At 36.8% G+C, this 22,825-nt stretch overlaps 1 protein-coding gene across 2 annotated transcripts in view; it reads right to left on the bottom strand.

The window, feature by feature from the left end:
• PMS1 (PMS1 homolog 1, mismatch repair system component) overlaps positions 1-22,825 on the bottom strand; it is a 110,421-nt gene that overhangs the window by 65,970 nt on the left and 21,626 nt on the right. For both annotated transcript variants that reach the window (XM_005675860.2, XM_013967766.2), the window contains one exon: positions 18,130-18,232. In XM_005675860.2, the coding sequence (XP_005675917.1) occupies positions 18,130-18,232 (103 nt within the window). The remainder of the gene's footprint in view (positions 1-18,129; positions 18,233-22,825) is intronic.

Below are 22,825 nucleotides of genomic sequence, written 5' to 3'. Positions count from 1 at the left end.
TGACCAACTAAGCACAAACACAACATATATAGATGGAGAGACTGCCAATGATATAATAATAGAAGGGGACTTTAAGAACCCACTTACACTAATCATCTAGAAAATAAATCAATAAGGAAATAGTATTGGGTTGGCCAAAAAGTTCCTTCTTCTTCTTTTTTAAGTTAAAAAAAAAAAAAAGACATTTTTCATTTTCACCAAGAAATGAACAAGGTATTCACTATTTTGTTCCACTACCTTCTGCCATTTTTCAGGCAACTTCATAATTTCATCTTCCCTAAACTTATCTTTTGAACAAAGAACTGTTTTAAGTGCCTTTTACAGTCTTCCAGTGAACTGAAATTTTTTCCATTAAGAGAATTTGTAAAGACCAAAACAAATGGAAACCTGAAGGTGCAATGTCTGCTAAACATGGCAGATGAATCAGAACTCCCCAGCCAAGCTGCAGCAGTTTTGCCTGGTGATCAAATATGTGTTATTCTTGTGTTATTCTGATGTCTTGTGTTATTCTTCACTATGCATTCTCTGTTGACTGATTCTGGACACTATATACACAACATACTCTTTGGCTGAAGACTGGCCTTTGGTGTAGTTGGTGGTGGTTCACTTCACTTGCCCCACGTTCTCTTCTGTTCCACATTACTGTACAACATCCACTTTTCATCATCTGTCACAAATCGTTTTAAAAATGGAACATTTTCACATGCGGAAATATGGTCAAGAAGTTCTTTCTTTTTTTGGTTTGGAATGCAAACATCAAAATGACAAGCTGGTGCAAATAATATTCAATGTTGATTTGGATATTCTTTGTATGATGGCTATTTCCTGCATTGAATAACATTGATTGTTCTCAGTTAATGTCTCAATTTGATTGCTGCCAACCTCAACTGGCCTACCCAACTGTGGAACATTGTTCAGTGAGATATCTCCAGCACAAAACTTTACAAACCACTTTTGACATGTTTAATCAGTCACAACACCTTTCCCATACACTGCACAAATCTTTTTTTGCGTTTTAGTTATGTTTTATCTTTTTTTGAAACAATAAAGCATAATATGCTGAAAATGTTGTTTTCTCCCATCTTGAATATTAAAATGGCTATACAAAAATTCACCAATATTGATAAGCTTCTTAAAAACTGCATGCTGATATGACTCGAAGATTTAAGAGAAAGAAATAAAAAATTTAAGAGAACAGAAATTATATCAAACATTTTGCCTGACCACAACAGTATGAAACTAGAAATACATTATAGAAAGAAAATGGGAAAAACACAAACCACATGAAGACTAAACCACATGTTACTAAAAAACCAATAGATCAATGAAGAAACTAAAAAAGAAATCAGAAAATACCTTGAGACAAATGAAAATAAAAACAGTTCTCCAAAATCTACCCAATACAGCAAAAGCAGTTTAAAAACAGAAGTTTACACTGATACAGGCCTATCTCAAGAAATAAAAAATCTCAAATAAACAATCCAAACTACCATCTAAAGGAATCAGAAAAAAGAAGAAGAAGCAAAACCCAAAGCAGCAGAAGGAATGCAATAACAACATTCAGAGAGGACATAAAGAATCCAAGAAAACAATACAAAGATCAATGAAACAGAAAATTGTTTCCTTAAAAACACAGACAAAATTGATAAGCCTTCAGCCAGGTTCATCAATAAAAAGCTTTCAAATAAATAGAATTAGAAAATGAAAGAAGAGAAACAACAACAGAGATAAAACACATACACACATAAGACAATAGATACCAAAAAAAAAAAAAAAAAAAAGCCACACATAAGAAAATATTGTAAACAGTTATATACTAACAAATCAGACATCCTACAAGGATAAATTTCTAGAAACATATAATCTTCCAAAACTGAACCAGGAAAAAACAGACAATCTAAACAAACTGATCACTAGTAATGAAACTGAATTTATAATAAAAAAAACTCCCAAGCAAAAACTTCCAGGACCAAAGAACCTCACAGGCAAATTCTACCAAACATATAAAGAAGAAATAATACCTATCCTATCAAACTATTCCAAAAACCTGAAGAGGAGGGAACATTCCCAAATTCATTCTACAAGGCCTCTATTAACCAGATACTATAAAAATAAAATTATAAGCTAATATCTCTGATGAATATAGATATAAAAATCCTCAACAAAATATTAGCAAACCAAATTCAACAGTATATGAAAAAGGATAAGACACCATGATGAAGTGGGATTTATTCCAGGGATGCAAGGATGGCTCGGCACCTGTAAATCAATCTATGTGATATACCACATTAACAAAAGGATAAAAATCACATGACAACAGACACAGAAAAAGCATTTTGACAAAACTGAACAACCATTCAAGATAAAAACTGTCACCAAAGCTGGTATAGAGGGAATTTATATTAAAATAGTAAAGACCACTGATGACAAATCCATAGTTAATATCATGCTCAAAGGAATAACACAAAGAGTCCAAATCTTGCCTTTTCTATTTAACATAGTATTGAACGTGCTAATCACAGCAATCAAACAATAAGATGACCTGATATTATACACAGAAAACCCTAATGTCTCCACCAAAAAACTACCAGGACTAATAGATGAATACATTAAACTTGAAGGACACAAGATTAATATACAGAAATCTGTTGATAATAATGAAATAACTAATAACTAATAATTAACTATCAGAAAAAGAAAATAAGAAAACAATCCTATTTAAAACTGCATCAAAAATACCAAGGAGTGGCTTCTGGTTCAAGATGGCGGAGTAGAAGAACATGCGAGGGAGCATCAAAACTGCAACTAGCTATTGAACAACTATCACAGGAGGCTGCTGGAACCCACCAAAAAAAGACAGCCTAAGCCCAAAGACAGAGAAGCAGCCGCAGCAAGATGGTAGGAGGGGCGCAATCACAATAAAATCAAATCCCATACTGGCCAGGTGGGTGACCCACAGACTGGAAAACAGTAATAGTGAAGAAGTTCTCACACTGTTGTGAACGTTCTGGAGCTCACATCAGATTTCCCAGCCTGGGGCTCTGACAAAGGGACTGGGAATTCCCAGGGAATCTGACCTTGAGAGCCAGGGGATTTGATTATAGGACTTCCAGAGGACTGGAGGAAACAGAGACTCCAGTCTTGGGGGGCACAAACAAAATTTTGCATGCACCATTACCCAGAGGACAGGAGCGCCGGCCCCAAACAACCTGATGGCGCTGGAGGCCTCCTATGGAGGCACGGGTCAGCAGGGGCTCACCACAGGGACAGGGGAACTAGAAAGTCCCCCTTGGTATAAACCTTTTGGGGTTTGCCATTAACCCTACCACAGAGCCTGCAGACCCCAGGGCTAGGTCGACTAGGCCAAACAAGTACCAGGAAGCGCAACTCCACCCATCTGCAGATAATTGGATTAAAGCTCTACTGAGCAAGACCCAATTCTTCCCATTACCAGTTCCGCGCATCAAGAAGCTTACACAAGCCCCTTAGCCTTAGCCATCAGAGGCCAGACAGAAGCAGCAAGAAGCAGTGTCACAGAAGCTAACACAAAAAACCATTATTACAGAAAGTTAATCATGATGAAAAGGCAGGAAGTTATGTCCTAGATAAGGGACAAGATAAAACACCATAAAAACAACTAGATGAAGTAGAGACAGGCAACCTTCCAGAAAAAGAACTCAGAATAATGACAGTGAAGATGACCCAAGATCTGAGGAAAAGAATGGAGGCAAAGATTGAGAAGTTGCAATAAATGTTACCAAACACCTAGAAGAACTAAAGAACAGAGATGAATAATACACTAAAAGGAATCAACAGCAGAATAATTGAGGCAGAAGAATGCATAAGAGACCTGGGGGACAGAATGGTGGAAATCACTGCCACAGAACAGAATATAGAAAAAAGAATGAAAAGAAATTAAGACAGCCTAAGAGACCTCTGGGACAACATGAAATGCTCCAACATTCACATCATATGGGTCCCAGAAGGAGAACAGAGAGAAAGGACCTGAGAAAACATCTGAAGAGATAATAGCTGAAAACTTGGTCAAGCAAGTCCAGGAAACACAGAGAGTCCCAGGAAGGATAAACCCAAGGAGGAACATAGCAATCAAACTGACAGAAATTAAAGACAGAGATAAAACATTAAAAGTGACAAGGGGAAAATGACAAATAACATACAAGGGAACTCCCATCAGGCTATCAGTTGATTTCTCAACAGAAACTCTACAAGCCAGAAGGGAATGGCATGAGATATTTAAAGTGATGAAAGGGAAGAACCTGTAACCAAGAATACTCTACCCAGCAAGACTCTCCTTCAGATTTGATGGAAAAATCAAACGCTTTCCAGACAAGCAAAAGTTAAAGAGAATTTAGCACCACCAAACCAGCTTTACAACAAATGCTAAAGGAACTTCTCTAGGCAGGAAGCACAAGAGAAGGAAAGACCCTACAGAATATAAACCTAAAACAACTAAGAACATGGTAACAGGACCATCCATATCAATCATTACCTTAAATGTAAACGGACTAAACACACCAACCAAAAGACATAGACTGGCTGGGTAGATGAAAACATGTGCATGTATGGATTTCTACTTATCACATCACTCTGCTTGCTGCTAAGTCACTTCAGTCGTGTCCGATTCTGTGTGACCCCGTAGACAGCAGCCCACCAGGCTCCCCCATCCCTGGGATTCTCCAGCAAGAACACTGGAGTGGGTTGCCATTTCCTTTTCCAATGCATAAAAGTGAAAAGTGAAAAGGAAGTCGCTCAGTAGTGTCTGACTCACTCTGCTTAACCCCTCCAAATTGTATGTAATTAATTTATATTGTTACGTTTATCATGTTCCCATTATGGCATGCAATTGTAATTATCGTTTATTTTTTCTCCGGATATTGATTGTGAAAGCTGATAAACATCTTTTACTACTGTGATTATGTGACTGTTATTCACTTAATACCACTGTATCGTGACTGGTCAACAGAAAAGTAATAGAACTCTGTATCACCAAAACTGGAATCTAACAGAAAAACCTGCAATCACTTTTTAAAATCGAGATGCATATCAGAATTATCTTGAAAGTTTTTGAAAAATACAAATGCTCAGGTATTGCTATTTTCTCCAGAGTTCCAGATACGTTTCTAATGAGCAGTCATGCTTAAAAACAACTGTATTCTATGATGGTCTTTTCCTTTTATCTAGTTTTTTTTCAGTTTTTCTATTTCATATTCAGTGCTCCCATTTCATTTAGTTTACGTTCTCCAGTTTCTCCAATTAGAAAAATTTCCCCAATTTCTCTCTTTTTTTAATAGTCTTTCTTAAACATTTACGAAGTGTAGTGGAAAAACTTTTGTATAAATACAAATATGCATAATATGTATTTTACAAAACTTGCAAATTTTTGCCTTACTAAAAAAAAATGACATTTTGATTCCACTTGTTTGACTTAGTATGAATAGAATGCTAGATTTCTAATTAATAAGTAGATATGCAACAAGTAACAAAGGTTTACTGTATACGACAGGAACTATAGTCAATAACGTTGCTTTTTTGTATAATCAAATCACCTTGCTGGGCACCTAAAACATTGTAAGTCAACTCTACTTCAATAAAACATATATTTAAAGGTTAAAAAAAAAACCTAGGAATAAGGAATAGAACTGCCTTATGACCCAGCAATCCCACTACTGGGCATATATCCTTAGAAAACCATAATTGAAAAAGATACATGTACCCCAATGCACACTGCAGCACTATTTACAATAGCCAGGACATGGAAGCAACCTATAAATCTGTTGATGAATGGATAAATACGCTGTGGTGCATATATACAATGGAATTATTATTCAGCCATAAAAAGGAACGAATTTGAGTCAGTTCTAGCGAGGCAGATGAACCTACAGCAGGTTATACAGAATGAAGAAAGTCAGAAAGAGAAAAACAAACACTGTATATTAACACACATATATGGAACCTATAAAAATGGTACTGATGAACCTATTTGCAGGGCAGGAATAGAGACTCAGACATAGAAACAGACTTCGGGACACAACGGAGGAAGGAAAATGTCGGATAAATTGAGAAAGTAGCCTTGAAATATATGCATTACCATACATAAAACAGACAGCTGAGGAAGTTGCTATATAACACAGGGAGCTCAAGCTGGTGCTCTGTGACAACCTAGACAGGTAAGATATGGTAGCAGGTAGGAGGGAAGTTCAAGAGGGAAGGGACATATGTATACCTATGGCTGATTCATGTTGGTGCATGACAGAAACCAACATGACACTGGAGAGCAACTATCCTCCAATAAAAAATAAATGGATTTTTTAAAATACCTAGGAATAAACAACCAAGGAGGTGAAAGATCTATAGTCTAAAAACTATTAATATAAAACAGTGAAAGAAATTAAAGGTACAAAGAAATGTAAAGATATCTTGTATTCATGGTTTGAAAAATTAGTACTGTTAAAATGTACATCCTACCCAAAGCAATCTACACATTTAATGCCATTTCTGTCAAAATACCCCATGATATTTTTCACAGAACTACTATAAATAATCCTAGAATTTATATGAAACCATGAAAGCTCCTAAAGGATCAAAGCAATCTTGAGAAAAAAGAACAAAGCTGGAGGTATCATATTCTCTGACTCCAGACTATACTACAAATCTTCAGTAATAGTATGTATGGTACTGACACAAAACAGTATGTATAACTGTTGCTGTTTAGTCACTAAGTCATGTCTTTTGCAACCCCAAAAGACTGTAGCCCATCAGGCTTGCAGGCCATGGGATATCCCAGGCAATAATACTGGAGTGGGCTGCATCTCCTTCTCCAGGGGATCTTCCCGACCCAGGGACTGAAACCACATCTCCTGCATTGGCAGGTGGATTCTTTACCATGGAGACATCTGGGAAGCACATTGTATGTACAGTACTGGCACACAAAAACAGGCACACAGATCAGTTAAACAGAATAGAGCCCAGAAATAAATTCAGATAGTTATGGCCAATTAATGACAAAGAAGGCAAGAATTTGCAATGGAGAAAGGACAGTCTCTTCAGTAAGTGGTACCGAGAAAACTAAACAGCTACATGTAAAAGAATGAAATTAGAGCATTTTCTCACATCATTTACAAAAGTAACCTTGAAATGGATTAAAGATCTAAATATAAGACTGGAAACTGCAAAACATCCAGAAATTATGGGCATAACCCTCTAAGATAAATCATAGCAATATTTTTTGCTGGAGTATCTAAGGCAAAGGAAATAAAAGCAAAAATAAACAAATGAGACTGAAAATATTTTGCATGGCAAAGGAAATCATTAATAGAACAAAATGGGAGAAAAACAGGAGAAAATACTTGAAATAATAAGACCAATAAGGGATTAATATCAAAAATACAAAAACAGCTCATACAACTGAATATCAAAAACAACTCACCTGATTAAAAAGTGAGCCAAAGACCAAAACAGACATTTTTCCAAAGAAAACATACAGATGGCTATGAGACACGTGAAAAGATGCTCAACTGTGCTTAATCATTATAGAAATGCAAATCAAAACACAAGTTATCAACTTAAGAATGGCTATCATATGACTGCAAATAACAAACCGCCAAGGATGTGAGGAGAAGTGAAACCTAACACACTGTTGGCAGAAATGTCAACTGGTGCAGCCAACTGACTATGGAAATATACTATGACAATATACTATGGAAAACAGTATAGAAATTCCTCAAAAAACTAAACCTAGAACTACATTATGATCCTGCAATTTCACCCCTGAGTATATATCTGAAGGAAGAAATAACACGAAGGCTAAAAGATACATGCACCCCAATAACCACAGCAGCATTACTTACAGCTGCCAAAATATGGAAGCAACCTAAGCATCCAACCACAGATGTATGTATAAAAAAGATGTGAGGTGAAAGTCGCTTAATCATGTCCGACTCTTTGCGACTCCATGGACTATACAGTTCATGGAGTTCTCCAGGCCAGAACACTGGAGTGGGTAGCCATTTCCCTTCTCCAGAGGATCTTCCCAACCCAGGGATAGAACCCAGGTCTCCCACATTGCAGGCAGATTCTTTACCAGCTGAGCCACAAGGGAAGCCCATAAAAAAGATGTAGTATAAGAGAATACTACTCAGCCACAAAAAAGAATGAAATTCTGCCATTTGCAACAGCACGTATGGACTGAGAAGGTAGTATGTGTAGTGAAATAAATCAGAGAAAGACAAATATTGTATGATTTCACTTATATGTTGAATCTAAAACACAACGAATGAATACAATAAAGATTCACAGATGTAGAGAACAAAATATTGGTTACTAACTGGATGAGGAGCAAGATAGGAGTCGAGGAATAAGTTACAAGCTGCTTTGTATAAAAGAAATAAACTACAAGAATATATTGTACAGCACTGGGAATGTAACCAGTATTTTTTATAATAACTTTAAATGAAGTATAATCTATAAAATTAATCACTACACTGTACATCTGAAACCATTATAAATCAACAATATTTCAATAAAAAAAGGAAGAACTCAAATAAAGGTATAAAAATTATACCGCTTAAATATCAGGTTAATAATTAGCTTCTGTTGGGGAAAAAACCCATGAAATTAGTACTAGATGCTTTTTCAAGGCCATATACCTTACTATTTTTTCAAACACGAAGCAACTTCGACAATGACCAGTCACCAGCTAATCCAGACTTAATAAATCAATCTCCACATGTCATTCTAATGAATGTACAGTAGGGCTGAGATACAAAGCACTGAAAAGCCAAAGAGTCAATTTAGTTTACAGTTTCTCAAACTTGGCACTGCTAACATTTATTGCGGGGGTGGTCCAGTGCATTTCAAGATGTGTACCGGGATCCCTGGCCCCTACCTCCTAGATGCAGCCAGCAGCCAACCCAGTGTGACTATCAAAAATGCCTCCAGACACTGTCATATGTTCCTGGGGGGGGGGCGAGGAAGGGACCATCATTGGTTGAGAATCAGTGATTCAGTATACAGCAACTAGCATTAAAAATAAAAAAATACTAAAATACAAATAAACTAAATGATAACAAAGTACATCACCCATAATAAGTATATATTTTGTTTTGATTGGATTTGTATAAACTAGGTTGCTATGTAAAATGTATTTCTTACTGTGAATCAGAATCAAAACACCTGAAAGTTGCTGCAAAGGTGCAGCAACTGACCTACTGCGACCTACTCTGACCTACTGCTCATAACAAATGGCAAAAACACAAATGGCAATCATGAAGGAAATATAAGATTTAGAAAGCCTAGCTTAAAATCAGGATTCCAGGAAAAGAAAAAGAAACAAATGCAGATGTATTCAAATAAATAATAGAAGAAAATTTTCTTGAGTTAAAAGTTTGAGTGCAGATTTCAAGAGCTTATAACCATTACAAATAGGAATTAAAACAAACTAAAAGACACCACATTCCACTGGAGGTCCTAAATTTTAAGGAGAATGAAAAACTTTACAAAAACTTCAGAAAGAACAAGTGCTTTATTAGGAAAGACTAACATTAAGTTTGCTATCTATAATACTAGAAGATAGACAATTTCAAACTGCTGCTGCTGCTGCTAAGTCACTTTAGTCATGTCCAACTGTGCAACCCCATGGACAGCAGCCCACGAGGCTCCCCTGTCCCTGGGATTCTCCAGGCAAGAACACTGGAGTGGGTTGCCATTTCCTTCTCCAACGCATGAAAGTGTAAGGTGAAAGTGAAGTCGCTTAGTCGTGTCCGACTCTTAGCGACCCCATGGACTGCAGCCCACCAGGCTCCTCTGTCTATGGGATTTTCCAGGCAAGAGTACTGGAGTAGGGTGCCATTGCCTTCTCCAATCTCAAACAGCTGAGGGGTAAATAAGAAATTTATACCAAGATAAATATGATAATGCATATGGGCAAAGCATAGACTGTTCTGTACCTGCAAAGATTTAAAAGTATATTAGCCAAGTGTATTTGATGAAAACAGTGGAGGATGAACACTAACCAAATGACAATTACATAAAAACCAAAGAATTCATGATAAGAAAAGAAAATAAACTTATTGAGCAAAATATCTTCAGATAGAAGATGGCAATGTGGCTGGCATTGGAAATATAACTGTTAAAGAAACACTAATAAACATTCTTAAAATGTAAGCGATACAACATAGGGGAAATCCTAACTATAGCTTGGAACTCAAGGTTTTAAAAGAAAAAATCCTTAGTGATACTGGGTAAAAACTGGAGAAAAGGGTTAGGAATAAAAAAGATAAAAGCTTACATGATCTTATTTAACTTTCACTACGGCTATCTCCTTTCTTCCGAATGTCCTTCCTTCCATTACTTCAGCACATCAGACTTCTTTCTACCTCAAGGCTTTTGGACATGTGTTCTTTCCCCTACCCTCTGCATTGCTAACTCCTTTATCAAGCTTCAGATCTCAATCTAAGTAACACCTCTTAGAGAATCCACTCCTAAATGCCCTATCAAAGGTTGCTGCTCCCAAAGTTAAATCATGTTTTCTCTCTTCCTAGAGATTATTGATATTTGAAAAAGCATGTGCCTGCCTCTTCTTTTAGAATACAAGTAGCATGAGAACAAGTTAGGGTTAGGGTCTGCCACGTTTGTCATTATTTCTCTAGCAATTCAAACACTGACTAATAACCTGTAGGCATTTTATTTAAAAATTGTGAATTAACAACAAAACAATGCATGGATGAATGAATGCACTGAAGAAAGAAAACAAACAAGGCAGTAAGAATAAGCTTTGTTTGAATTGTTTCTGCAGTTAAAGAATTACACATGGTATTTTTATAGTTTTTGAAAGGGAATTTACTACAAGAAAAAAAAATAATAAAACAAAGTTAGGGAAAAAGATCTTTGTGGAATAGGACCAAAGAAAAGCCGTATTTCTACTTGGCTCACACTTGATGTTCTTCTGCTTCTTTTCTCTTGATCAGGTGCGTCACTAGCATATCACCGTCAGTCTCCCTTATCAGTGGGTTCCACATCTGTAGATTCAACCAACTACTGAGCAGAAACAGTTGGGAAAAAAAATTCCATAAAGTTCCAAAATGCGAAACTTGAATTTGCTGCAACCAATGGCAACTATTTACATAGCTTTTACATTGTATCAGGTCTTATAAATAATTTAGAGATGATTTAAAATGTATGGGAGGATGCGTGTAGGTTATATGCCAACTACTACACCACTTTACATAAGGGACTTGAGCATGTGAGAATTCTGGGGTCTGTAGGGTGCCCTGCAACCAATCCTCTGTGCATACTGAGGGAAGACTGTACAAACAATTTAAAGTGGGGTTTTCTTTTCTGGCCTCCCTCCAGGGTATTTTCTTGGCCTAAATGCAAGTCGCTTTCACACACAGAACAGAAGTCCTTGGAACACCACAGTATTCCTCACTAGCAACACTGTGGTGCTCCTATTCTCTGCCTTGGCGAAGTAAAAATACCACTGCTAAATTCTGAGGTAAAGCTGACAGAGAATAAGGCGTGCACACACCCAGCAATCAGAACAGGTATGCACTCTGTCTCCATTGCTAAAGAGAGGTCACACTCACACCAAAATTCATCTCACACCATATTCTGAGACCTCTTATGCCTCCTCATCTCACTCTGAGTTCTCCCTAGATATTTCCTCCACTTCCACAGCTTTAAATGCCATTCATATGCCAATAATTCTCTTCAGCAAAGCTGTAAGAAATACACTTTTATGACCCTCTAAAACATAAAAAAACAATATGCCAATTAAACTATGCTACAATGTCCAAATAACCATCCCAGGCAACACAGAACTAGTCACACCAGCCTTTCATTGCTCTGAAATTTCTTTTGAAGAGCCTCATGGATAAGGCCATTTCCTCGGTTGTCTTGAATTTCAATACTTGGCCTGTGATGGTAATCCCTTTCTATTTAACACAGCTTTTTTCACTTGTGGCTATTTTCCCTTTTAGGTCTCCTAAAACACTTGTTTTGGAGGAAAATGTAAAGTTGTTGTTTGTCCCTGCAACCAATACACAAACTACAAACAATGCACACAACTGCTTATCCAAAAGGGAGTTCAGTTCAGTCGCTCAGTCGTGCCCCACTCTTTGCGACCCCATGAATCACAGCACGCCAGGCCTCCCTGTCCGTCACCAACTCCTGGAGTTCACCCAAACCCATGTCCATTGAGTCGGTGATGCCATCCAGCCATCTCATCCTCTGTCATCCACTTCTCCTGCTGTCAATCTTTCCCAGCATCAGGGTCTTTTCAAATGAGTCAGCTCTTCGCACCAGGTGGCCAAAATATTGGAGTTTCAGCTTCAGCATCAGTCCTTCCAGTGAACACCCAGGACTGATCTCCTTTAGGATGGACTGGTTGGATCTCCTTGCAGCCCGAGGGACTCTCAAGAGTCTTCTCAAGCACCACAGTTCAAAAGCATCAATTCTTCGGCGCTCAGCTTTCTGCACAGTCCAACTCTCACATCCATACACAACTACTGGAAAAACCATAGCCTTGACTAGTGGGACCTTTGTTGACAAAGTAATTAGGGAGGCCATTAATTATAAGCCACAATCTGTTTTCTGAGATGTCAAAATGTGCATCTTGTAATTAAGATATACATGTCTGAGACCTACAATACTCAACTTATATATAGGTACTTATTTAAAATTATTACCTGGATACAAAATTACTACAAAGATACTTCAAATCACCATGCCTAGATCTTTCCCCTGGAATCTGATACTACATTTATCCTCCCTTTCTCATATAACATTGACATCAAACAGCTTCCAAAAACAAGTACTCTATATTGAACTGACTCTTTCCTCTATCTCTTACTACCAACACTGCCTAAGTCACCTAGGCCTAGCCATTCTATGCCCAAAATATCTCTCAAATTTATGTCACTTCCCTTCCTTCTCCTCAAACCTTAGTTCAAGATAACATCTCTTACAGTAAGACATAATTATGGTAGGAGCTGTAATGTCCTGCCAGTTTATTTTGTAAACAGCATGATATCCATCCTCTACCTAAAGTTTCAGTGGCCCAACATTGGTTTCAAGAAGGCGTACAAACTCCTCACCATAACATAACATCATAACACCACAACACCACAAGCTAACCTAATATCCAAGCTACCATTTTCTAACTTCATCTCTTGCATCTACTATCTCCAAACATTCCCACAGAACTCTGCTATGTCATTCTTAGTATACCAGTTTAATCTACCTTATTGGCTTTTCAGCTTCACTTCTTGTATTATTTTAATGATACTTTAGTTCTAGAATTTTCATTAGGTTCTTCCTTAGAATTCCATTTCTCTGCTCAAATTTCCCACCTTTTTATCAAATTGACTATCTTTTTCTCTAAATCCTTTAACATGAAAGTTCTTGTTTCCTAATTCAAGCATATGCAAGTTTGTATCAACTACTTTTTCTCTTGACTATGAATCCCATTTTCCTTTTTTCAAGTCTCTCAATATTTTTATTTTTATGAGACATGATGCATAAAGGAACAATAGATACTGAAATAGATATTTCCCCCAGAGAAGGTAATTCACTTTCTCTGTCAAACAGTTAGAGTGAAGAGTAGATCTCTTCAATACAAAAGGAGTTCATCTGGGTTGGAGCTGAGTGGCCCTTTAGTTCCAGTTCACTTCTGGTTTCAAACATCTTGAAGATGGAGTCAGGTCTCTTCCTATGGCAAGGCTTTGGGATTCAAGCACTGTAAGACTTGAAGATACTTCTCTCTCTAGCACAGTCCTAACTCTCTTCATCACTGCTTACTCAGCAAGAGTCCTGATAAGATTTGGCTTCTCAGGGGAACTAGTATTTGAGGATCAATCCTATCCTCCAATCTGTCACATCAGCCCGGATGTAACTAATAAATAAAGTTCAGCTGGTTTCTCTTAGGGCCATAAACAATCCCATATAGCAGGCTTGCTCCACTGCCTGCCTACACCTCCAGGATCAGTTAATACTCTGAGGGACACAAGCAGCCACCAATCTCTTTGTATCTAGGTGTGTCTGCTGCTGCTAAGTCTCTTCAGTCGTGTCCGACTGTGCGATCCCACAGACGGTAGCCCACCAGGCTCCCCCGTCCCTGGGATTCTCTAGGCAAGAACACTGGAGTGGGCTGCCATTTCCTTCTCCAATGCATGAAAGTGAAAAGTGAAAGTGAAGTCGCTCAGTTGTGTCCAACTCTCAGCGACCCCATGGACTGCAACCCACCAGGCTCCTCCACCCATGGGATTTTAAACCAGGCAAGAGTACTGGAGTGGGATGCTATTGCCTTCTCTGCTAGGTACGTCTAGGAAGGCACAAACGTACATCTTGAACTTGGTTCATTTAACTTCTTTGTGACACAGTTTTCCAACAAATTTTAAAAAAACAACTTTTAAAATCATTTGTTTTCCCCTGTCATTACACAGAGAGAAGTCGTCTCATGACATCTTCTAAATCCATTCTTCTCTTATTGAAATGTTATATTCCCTCCTCTTCTTACCGACCATCTTCAAACTGAAATATTATGTTTTCTGAAAAACTTGCTTACCGTCCTCTAGATAGCTGTCATTACTTCTTTACTCATCTATATTCTCCACTAGTCTGTGAATTCCTTTCACTCACCTGTGGTCTCCACTAGCCTGTACAAATATAATGACTATACTGTAGCTGTGGACAGACAGTGGTAAGGAAAGTAGGCAGAAATCAGAGCAAATATGTGTTTGCGAAAGGAAAAAGATGTATGTTGGCTTTTAAATATGTTATGCATTGAAGACCACAATGTACCTAATCCGTACATTAACTGATAATTTATTGCTTCACCAGCTAAAAATCTTTTCTCTGAACAAATTGAGAATTACCAATAAGCCAAGAATTATATACATATGTTTGACTAAAACTTAATGAGGGAAAACTTTGCTGATTCCAAATGAAATGTATATCCTTAAAAAATACCAAGCAATATTGGCCAATAGGGAGGAGGCCTTAGTATACTATCATATTTTACAAGAGAACTGCTCAGCTCTCTAACTTTAGCACATTCTATAAACACCAGAATTAAACTGCAGTCCTGTAATATGCTCCCTGTTATATTTTTACATGACCCTATGTTATGCCATAAGGCAGCTATTTATATTCCTAATGTAAAGAGGTATGGTTGCTTGAATATATCAATGTTTTCTTAAATTATTCAATGAATAAAGTTCTATTCTCAAGAAGAAAAAAAAAATTCTTCAATATGTACACAATCACACATACCAAGCATTTACAAAGAACATGATGCTCTACTCTAATAAAAGGGTAGGGAAAAGATATACCCTGATCAGAGTACTTTAAATATACTACTTTTGATATCTGAGAAATTCCTAAGGCAGAATTACTAAGAGGTATTAAAACAGTCTGTCTAGGATAGTAAATCAATTTAGAAAGCTTAATGCTGATTATCTAGGGTAAAGGAAATAGAATCGATGACAGAAAAAAAGATATCAAAACAAGTCATTTAGTCAGAGTTCTTGGTAAAATAATTTAAAAGCTAGAAACTTATTTTTACATCTCTTGTTAATTTCTTAAATGTCTTAAAACTGAAGTGAACAGAAGGTAAAGGCAATTTAAAATGATATTCCATTAAACACAAATTATTTTAAAAATCCACAAAATAAACACCTATATCTGGAAAAATCAGAACTGGGACATCTAGTAAACAATTCTGAAACATTTTAAAATATGTTTTAAAGGGGTAATGAATTTTAAACGCCTAAGAAAGATGTTGCTGTTAGCTGTCCCTCCATCTACAGTTAGGTTATCTACAGGTATCACCGTCCTATCAGATGATATGAGGAGTGAACTGCTAAGCAAGGACATTCACACCACAGCAGAAATTAATCTGCAAGAACCCTAAATGCACAGGTATTAATTAGGATGGTTGTACTGTAGTTTTATCTTACACAGAAAATATTTAAATGGAAGCTGAATGACAGCTGGTGGTGAAATGTGAGTCTGTGATTTAATCGCTCAGAAACCATCAGCACTAAGGCAATATAAGTGTAAAGGGCTTTTGAAAGCGCTTGTGGGTTTCTATAATATGCCTACCTGGAGCAACAACAAACTAGGGGTTTGATTTTGTGTTGTTTATCTAGGCAATTGGTGGGGGGAAGTGAGTTATGAAAGACAGTAACTACTTTCACAACTACTGACCTTCTAAGTAAGTAATTTCTTAAGAGGTTCATTTAGTGACTGTAGAAATTTCTTAATATGCCTACATGGTCTCACTAAAAGTAGAGAAGGCTTAGGTCAGCAAGAAAAAAAATGAATCAGCAAATGGGCAAAGATCAGAAGGATTCCATATTTAAGGACTGTGATTTCATGGTTCCCATGGAAACGGATACAGAAAAGCATGAGAAGTATGCGTAATGCAGAGGCACTGGCCATTCAGACTAGACTGGCTACTACTAAGATAAAAATAAATACATTTAAGTTTTATACGGTGACTAGATTACTTCAAAGTACTCCACAGGATAGCCACTCAAATATCTCCTAATGGTTTCTTAACTTGAACTCCTAAGAACTGAAGTAAGAGCATTTCTGGATAGGGACCATATTAAAAAATGCCTTCTCTTTGTCTTTATTTTTAGTACATAAAAAAGAAAAGAATCACAATCTATTACTTTTAATTAAAGCATGCACAATATAGTACATCAAATTAAATTGCTGTTAGACTTGAGTTCATTTTTATTTATCAAATAAATGAAGGGGGAAAGTATGTTTTCTTAAGGGTTCCTATTAACTCTTTCCTTTATGTAGATGAAAAAATATTAATTTTTAATGAGCAAAAGTATAAATGAAGATTTATAAAATAAGAGTAAGAATGAGAAAATTTGGTGTCAGTATTATGATACAAGAAAATAAATTTCAATGAAGAAAGAAATCATTTGAAAAAAATAAATCCAATAATTTAACATTAAAATTGGAGGGAAGACACCACAGAAAAAACTCAGTGCTTTGATAAATTAGAATGAGGAACCAAAAAATTAAAAATGAATTTACAACACAAATCGACAACAAAATACTAACAACAAAATACTCAACAACACAAGTCCTTTTTCAGATCTCATAATTCTTTTGGGCATGACTCTAAACAGGCCATATCTTTAATATTCTCTCAACTTTATACATCCTATTACCAGAACTTAACAGTAAAAGATTCAAGTAGATATGTGACAGTCACAACTGAAAAGATATTTTTCTCTAGAAGTAAACAGGTAGCTGTTCAGTCCCTAAGTCATGTCTTACTCTTTTGCAAACCCATGGACTGTAGCCCGCCAGGCTCCTCTGTCCGTGGGATTTCCCAGGCAAGAAAACTGGAGAGGGTTCCCATTTCCTCCTCCAGGGGAACTTCCCGAACCAGGGACTGAACCATGTTTTCTGCATTGGCAGGTGGACTCTTTACTGGTGAACCACCAAGCAAGCCCAAAATATGTAGGAGAGGAACTTAAAAAGATGTCAATTAAAATGTACTAACATTGTGCAAGTGTATAAAATACTAAAGAACTAAATTACAAATAGCAAGTATAATGTATTTATTTGCTTCAAATAATATGTGAAACATTAGCAATGAGTTGATAATTACTGAAACCGAGAGACAGGTACTTCTTCCATTTATACGTATATTTGCAGTTTTCTATAAAAAAAATATTTTAAATTATTTAATAATATCTTGATTAGTATGGTTAACTGCCATACATTACTAAATCAATAATGTTTACTGCCATGCATTACTAAATCAATAATGTTTTAGTCATTTCCAAAAAAATATTATCCTTCATATAAAGAAGACACTAATAACCAAGTAAAACAACTGCTCTTACAATTTTTATAGAATAACCAATTCATGTTGCCCAAAGTCTTTCACACAGTTCCTCTTGAGAACAACTCTATGTATTTAAAAAAATCAGCAGCTAGAGTAAGGCTAAATGTTCAATCAGAAGTTAACCAGAATTTATGAGAATCAAACCCAAAGCAATACCTTTGAATTTAAAGAGAAAACAATTTAAAAAAATAAACAAGAAAAAAGCAAAGAATGCTACAAAGCTTCTGTCTTACCTTGACCAAGATGTGAAGGTTTTTGAGAAATTATGTGACCACCACCATCTAAAACATACTGGGTACTAAAGTTATCAGCAGCTGTCTTTGTTGTAATTGAAACCTAGAATAAGAAAAACTCAAATAAAATTATGACTTTATATACTGCAGTGGGCTCATTATAAAATAAGGTTTAAAATAATAAACATATATTCTCTCAACTGAAAAAAGTTTGACTTAATAAGTTCTTAGAACCACTTCTCTTTGAAATATTCCTTAGTGATACACTAATAAACAATAGGTTAGCTTACATTTTTCATGTTGCAAATTACTGATTTTTATTTCAAATATATTACCTTAAAACACACACACACACACATCAGTATACTTGAATGGCTATTTGTACTGTATGTATTAAATGACTTAACATCTGTAAAATCAAATACTTCAATTGCATTAGGGAAGCTTGCTTTTCAACAGACAATTCCCTCAAAGTTGTTGGCAAAGTGAAAAATTCTTTTGTAAAGTGATCATTCACTCCTCCCTTTATATTGAGTATAAAACTGCACTTCTGTATTTCAAGTTAATGGCTCAAAAGAATAAAAATCAATAAATCAAACATATATGTTGATATATCAGCAATGTTTCTTAAACCCTAGCTTTAAACTCACTGTTTAAATGGAAACGTTTTATTATTTAAAAAACTAGAATTAAAACATGTAAAAAGGATTCCATTCAGCATGAAAATATTTCCTAAGCTATTACAGTCCTAGAAATATAAATTTAAGAATGTCTGAACTCTTCTGAGCCATCCTCACCCTCAGCTTTCTATTTCCCACCTTTGTGAGATCACTAGAAGAACACATGCTGTAACAATGGTAAAACATTCCATTATGAGAAAATACCATAGTTGGTGAGTGGGAATGCTGGCAAAAAAGCAGGGTGGATTCAACACAGCCTTCTCACATTCTGAGTGAGCAATGACGACCCAAAATTGGGAGCAGTCTTTCTCAGTCATCCTTGGACTAAGCAGAGCTGACTATCTTAAAATACATCTATATAATTTAGAAAGAAGCCACAAAGATTCAGCACCACTACTGGAATTCATCTAGGTCCAGTTGGGTCTACATTTGATGATTCTGTCACCAAGTCCTAACCATGCCCTGATTTATGATAGGCCAGATGGCTCTGTGGAACATATGGGTACCACGAAGGCAATACCAGTCACCACAAATATATATACATATATATAATATATGTGTATATATATATGTATATATATGTGGCATATAAATATATTTTATATATATATTCAATATCAGTATTTATAAACATATATATATTATGTATAATATATACATATGGCTTCTCTAGCTCATAGTACTAGCAGAGTCTGTTAGATTTTCTCCAAGGGTGATGTCCATAAAATCACTATTAGAGGTTCATTGCTGCAGGCTGCTATTTCTGTCATAAATGTTACCCCCCAAACGGAGTACCTGAAGACTTCCCTGGGGGTCGAGTGGTTAGGAATTCACCTGCCACACACTGGCAGGGGATATGGAGTTTGATCCGTGGTCCAGGAAGATTCCACATGCTGTGGGGCAACTAAGACCGTGAAGCACAACTACTGAGCCTGCGCGCTCAAGCCCGTGAGCTGCAGCTACTGAAGCCCGTGCACCAGAGCTGGTGCTCTGCAGCAACGGAAGCCACCACGGTGAGAAAGCTGAGCACCGCGGCAGAGGCGCACCCACGCGCCATGACTAAAGGAAGCCTGTTCACAGCCAGGGAGGCCCAGTGCAGTCAAAAATTCAACCCAGGCCAATAAAATAAACAACAATAATCTTGCTACCAAAAAAAAGCTGGACCTGAAACAAAGTTGTGAGCCTCTGTATACTCTTAAGTGATTATTCTATTTCCAATAATACACTTCATGGTTCAAAACTTGTATTTTAAAAGTTTTCCTGATAACCAATCTTAATCTTCCCAGCTACATCCCAACTCTACTGTGTCCAATAGTGATTCCCTCATCAAGTTTGTTAAAAACAAAGAGGACAGAAATCGCTAGAGATTTTCTTTCCTATTTCTAATTTAATCACTTTATGATTGTCCCTCTAAAAATAATTCTACATTTAACCAAACACTGCTCCAAAATGCCAAGGTCAACTGAATTCTATTTCTATTCTCCAAAGAGCTAGCCACCTGACGTAAGCTGGCGTCACTGAGTAAAGGCAGCCCTGAACTCTGAGTTCTAGTACTAACTTTGCCAGTGGCTTGCTAGATGGTCCTGAATAAATGATTACACTATCATCTTAGGAGAAAGGTGATGATAAGATGAAGATGATGCTCATACTTTATAAGGTTACATGGGTTTCTGCTTTAACTACTTCAAAGCATTTTATAGATTTAGCCTTAAACCACTAGGGAATAGTAAACAAACTCCAGCCTAGATGAATAACCTGAAGTGCTAAAAGGCAAAATAGAACCTTAGTGGTCATAGTGCAACATTTATGTTAAAGAAGTTAAAAAAAAAATAATATCATCTTCCAGTGTTAAAATTTTTAAAACTAAATCGTTTATGGTACTATGAAAATTTATTTAGATAGGATAGCCTTTGTAATTCCCTGCAAAAGACAGTGAAGGATAACACATACACACACAAAGTTTCACAAATTCATAAAACACAGTGTGTTCCTCAGAGGAAGGAATTATATTTCAAGAGTTCATTTCATCATATGACCCTGTGTCCTGGACAGGAAACCTTTTTTTGGACCAGGCACAGGTTCAGAATGTGTTAGCTGCTGTTAGCTGTGCAGCAGCTAACACATCTGAATTGGTAATAACTCCACCATCAGAAGCATCTCTAATATTACAAATTATTACTGGTGCTTCTGACTAGAGACATTGAGGAATTGTGGCAGTGAATGACTCCAGTGGTGTTCCCAAAAGAAGAAATAAATTTATTCTAAAGAATTTTAAAATAAGAAGTTTATTTTAAAAGAAGTTTTAGAAGTCCTTAGAGGTTATATTAATTATCAATTGTTAAAAACTGACTCTCTGGTCTAGTTAATGAGTTTCAAGAAATTATAATACTATCACAAAGTTAAAATTGCATAAAAGCATTTAAGCTTTAAATAACTACTATTTTTCTCAATGTTTCAGAAAGTAAGTAAATTAAAAGCTTAGGATACATCTTTGAATTCATGAAAAAAAAAATCCTCTCCTAACAAAATTTCATTTAAGATAATTAAAGTTCTGTGGAGGTTTTTTGGTTTTGTTTTGCTTCTGCTGACTTTTGGACAAATATTTTGGCACAAGAGCACAAATCTGAAAACTAAGGTAAATGGTCCTCATGATTCAGCTGAAAAGTGAACTGCACATGGATCACTGACCTGTCTTTTTTCTTCCTCAGTGTGAGGATGCCTGCCTGTCTGCCTACAGCTGTACATTATGACTTCAAAGCCTTCCCCCAGATACTCCACTGTGGGACACTAACAACAGGGAGATACTGGTCCTGGCTTTTTCCCCTTTCAACAGTTTCATGATCAGTGAGAAAGTTGCATTTAGGAAACATGATATACCAACTGCTTCAAAAATTCTGTGCCTATTCTAATTAAAGCCTTACCACAATGGCTCTCAGGGACACAGGAGGTATCCTGCACTTTGTCACAGGGAGCAGGAAACATCAGAATGAAGCTAGAGGCATCCCTCTACTCTTCCACAGCTCTGTGGGACCACAAATAAGGGCATCCCAACTTCCATCTCGGAGAAGGCAGTGGCACCCCACTCCAGTACTCTTGCCTGGAAAATCCCATGGATGGAGGAGCCTGGTGGGCTGCCGTCCATGGGGTCGCACAGAGTCGGACACAACTGAGCGACTTCACTTTCACTTTTCACTTCCATGCATTGGAGAAGGAAATGGTAACCCACTCCAGTGTTCTTGCCTGGAAAATCCCATGGATAGAGGAGCCTGGCAGGCTGCAGTCCATGGGGTTGCACAGAGTCGGGCACGACTGAGCAACTTCACTTTCACTTTTCACTTCCATGCATTGGAAAAGGAAATGGCACCCCACTCCAATGTTCTTGCCTGGAGAATCCCAGGGATGGGGGAGCCTGGTGAGCTGCTGACTATGGGGTCGCACAGAGTCGGACACGACTGAAGCGACTTAGCAGCAGCAGCAACTTCCATCTTCAAAACACAATGACTTAGCTTCTTATTCTGCCCCATTTAAGCCATAGAGGTTTAATGTAACATGAAACAAAAACAAACTTATCTATCCCTTATCATCTCATCACAAAATGTATAATGAATTTGACAGACCAACCTAACACTCAGCACATTATAACCACTTAAAAAATTTTGGATGAATGAATCAATAAACATGAGCGTTATGCAAGAGGATGGTCGTCAACTCTTCTAATTCTTCCAAGGGAAAAACAAAAGAAAAAAAATAAATTTAAGCTACAGAATAAATACCATTGGTGAGAATTAGAAGGAATTTACCTAGGCATGGCTATTAAATATGAGAAAGAATTTCCCAAAATGTTGAGGGGTTCGCATAAAACACTTTGAAAGTGAAGTGGAAATACTGATTACAAACAAGAGAATGAGCAAGCCTGATGATTCCATCACCTGTGTGATACAGATGCATACTACTTTTCACATTCAAGTCCAGGGTAAAAGTAATTTCATCTGCATGGCACATGACCATATTCAAGA

This window comes from Capra hircus, chromosome 2, assembly GCF_001704415.2.
Source record: "Capra hircus breed San Clemente chromosome 2, ASM170441v1, whole genome shotgun sequence".
NCBI classification, from domain to species: domain Eukaryota; kingdom Metazoa; phylum Chordata; class Mammalia; order Artiodactyla; family Bovidae; genus Capra; species Capra hircus.
The sequence above is the reverse complement of the archived record's forward strand: the minus strand, read 5'-3'. Positions and strand labels throughout refer to the sequence as shown.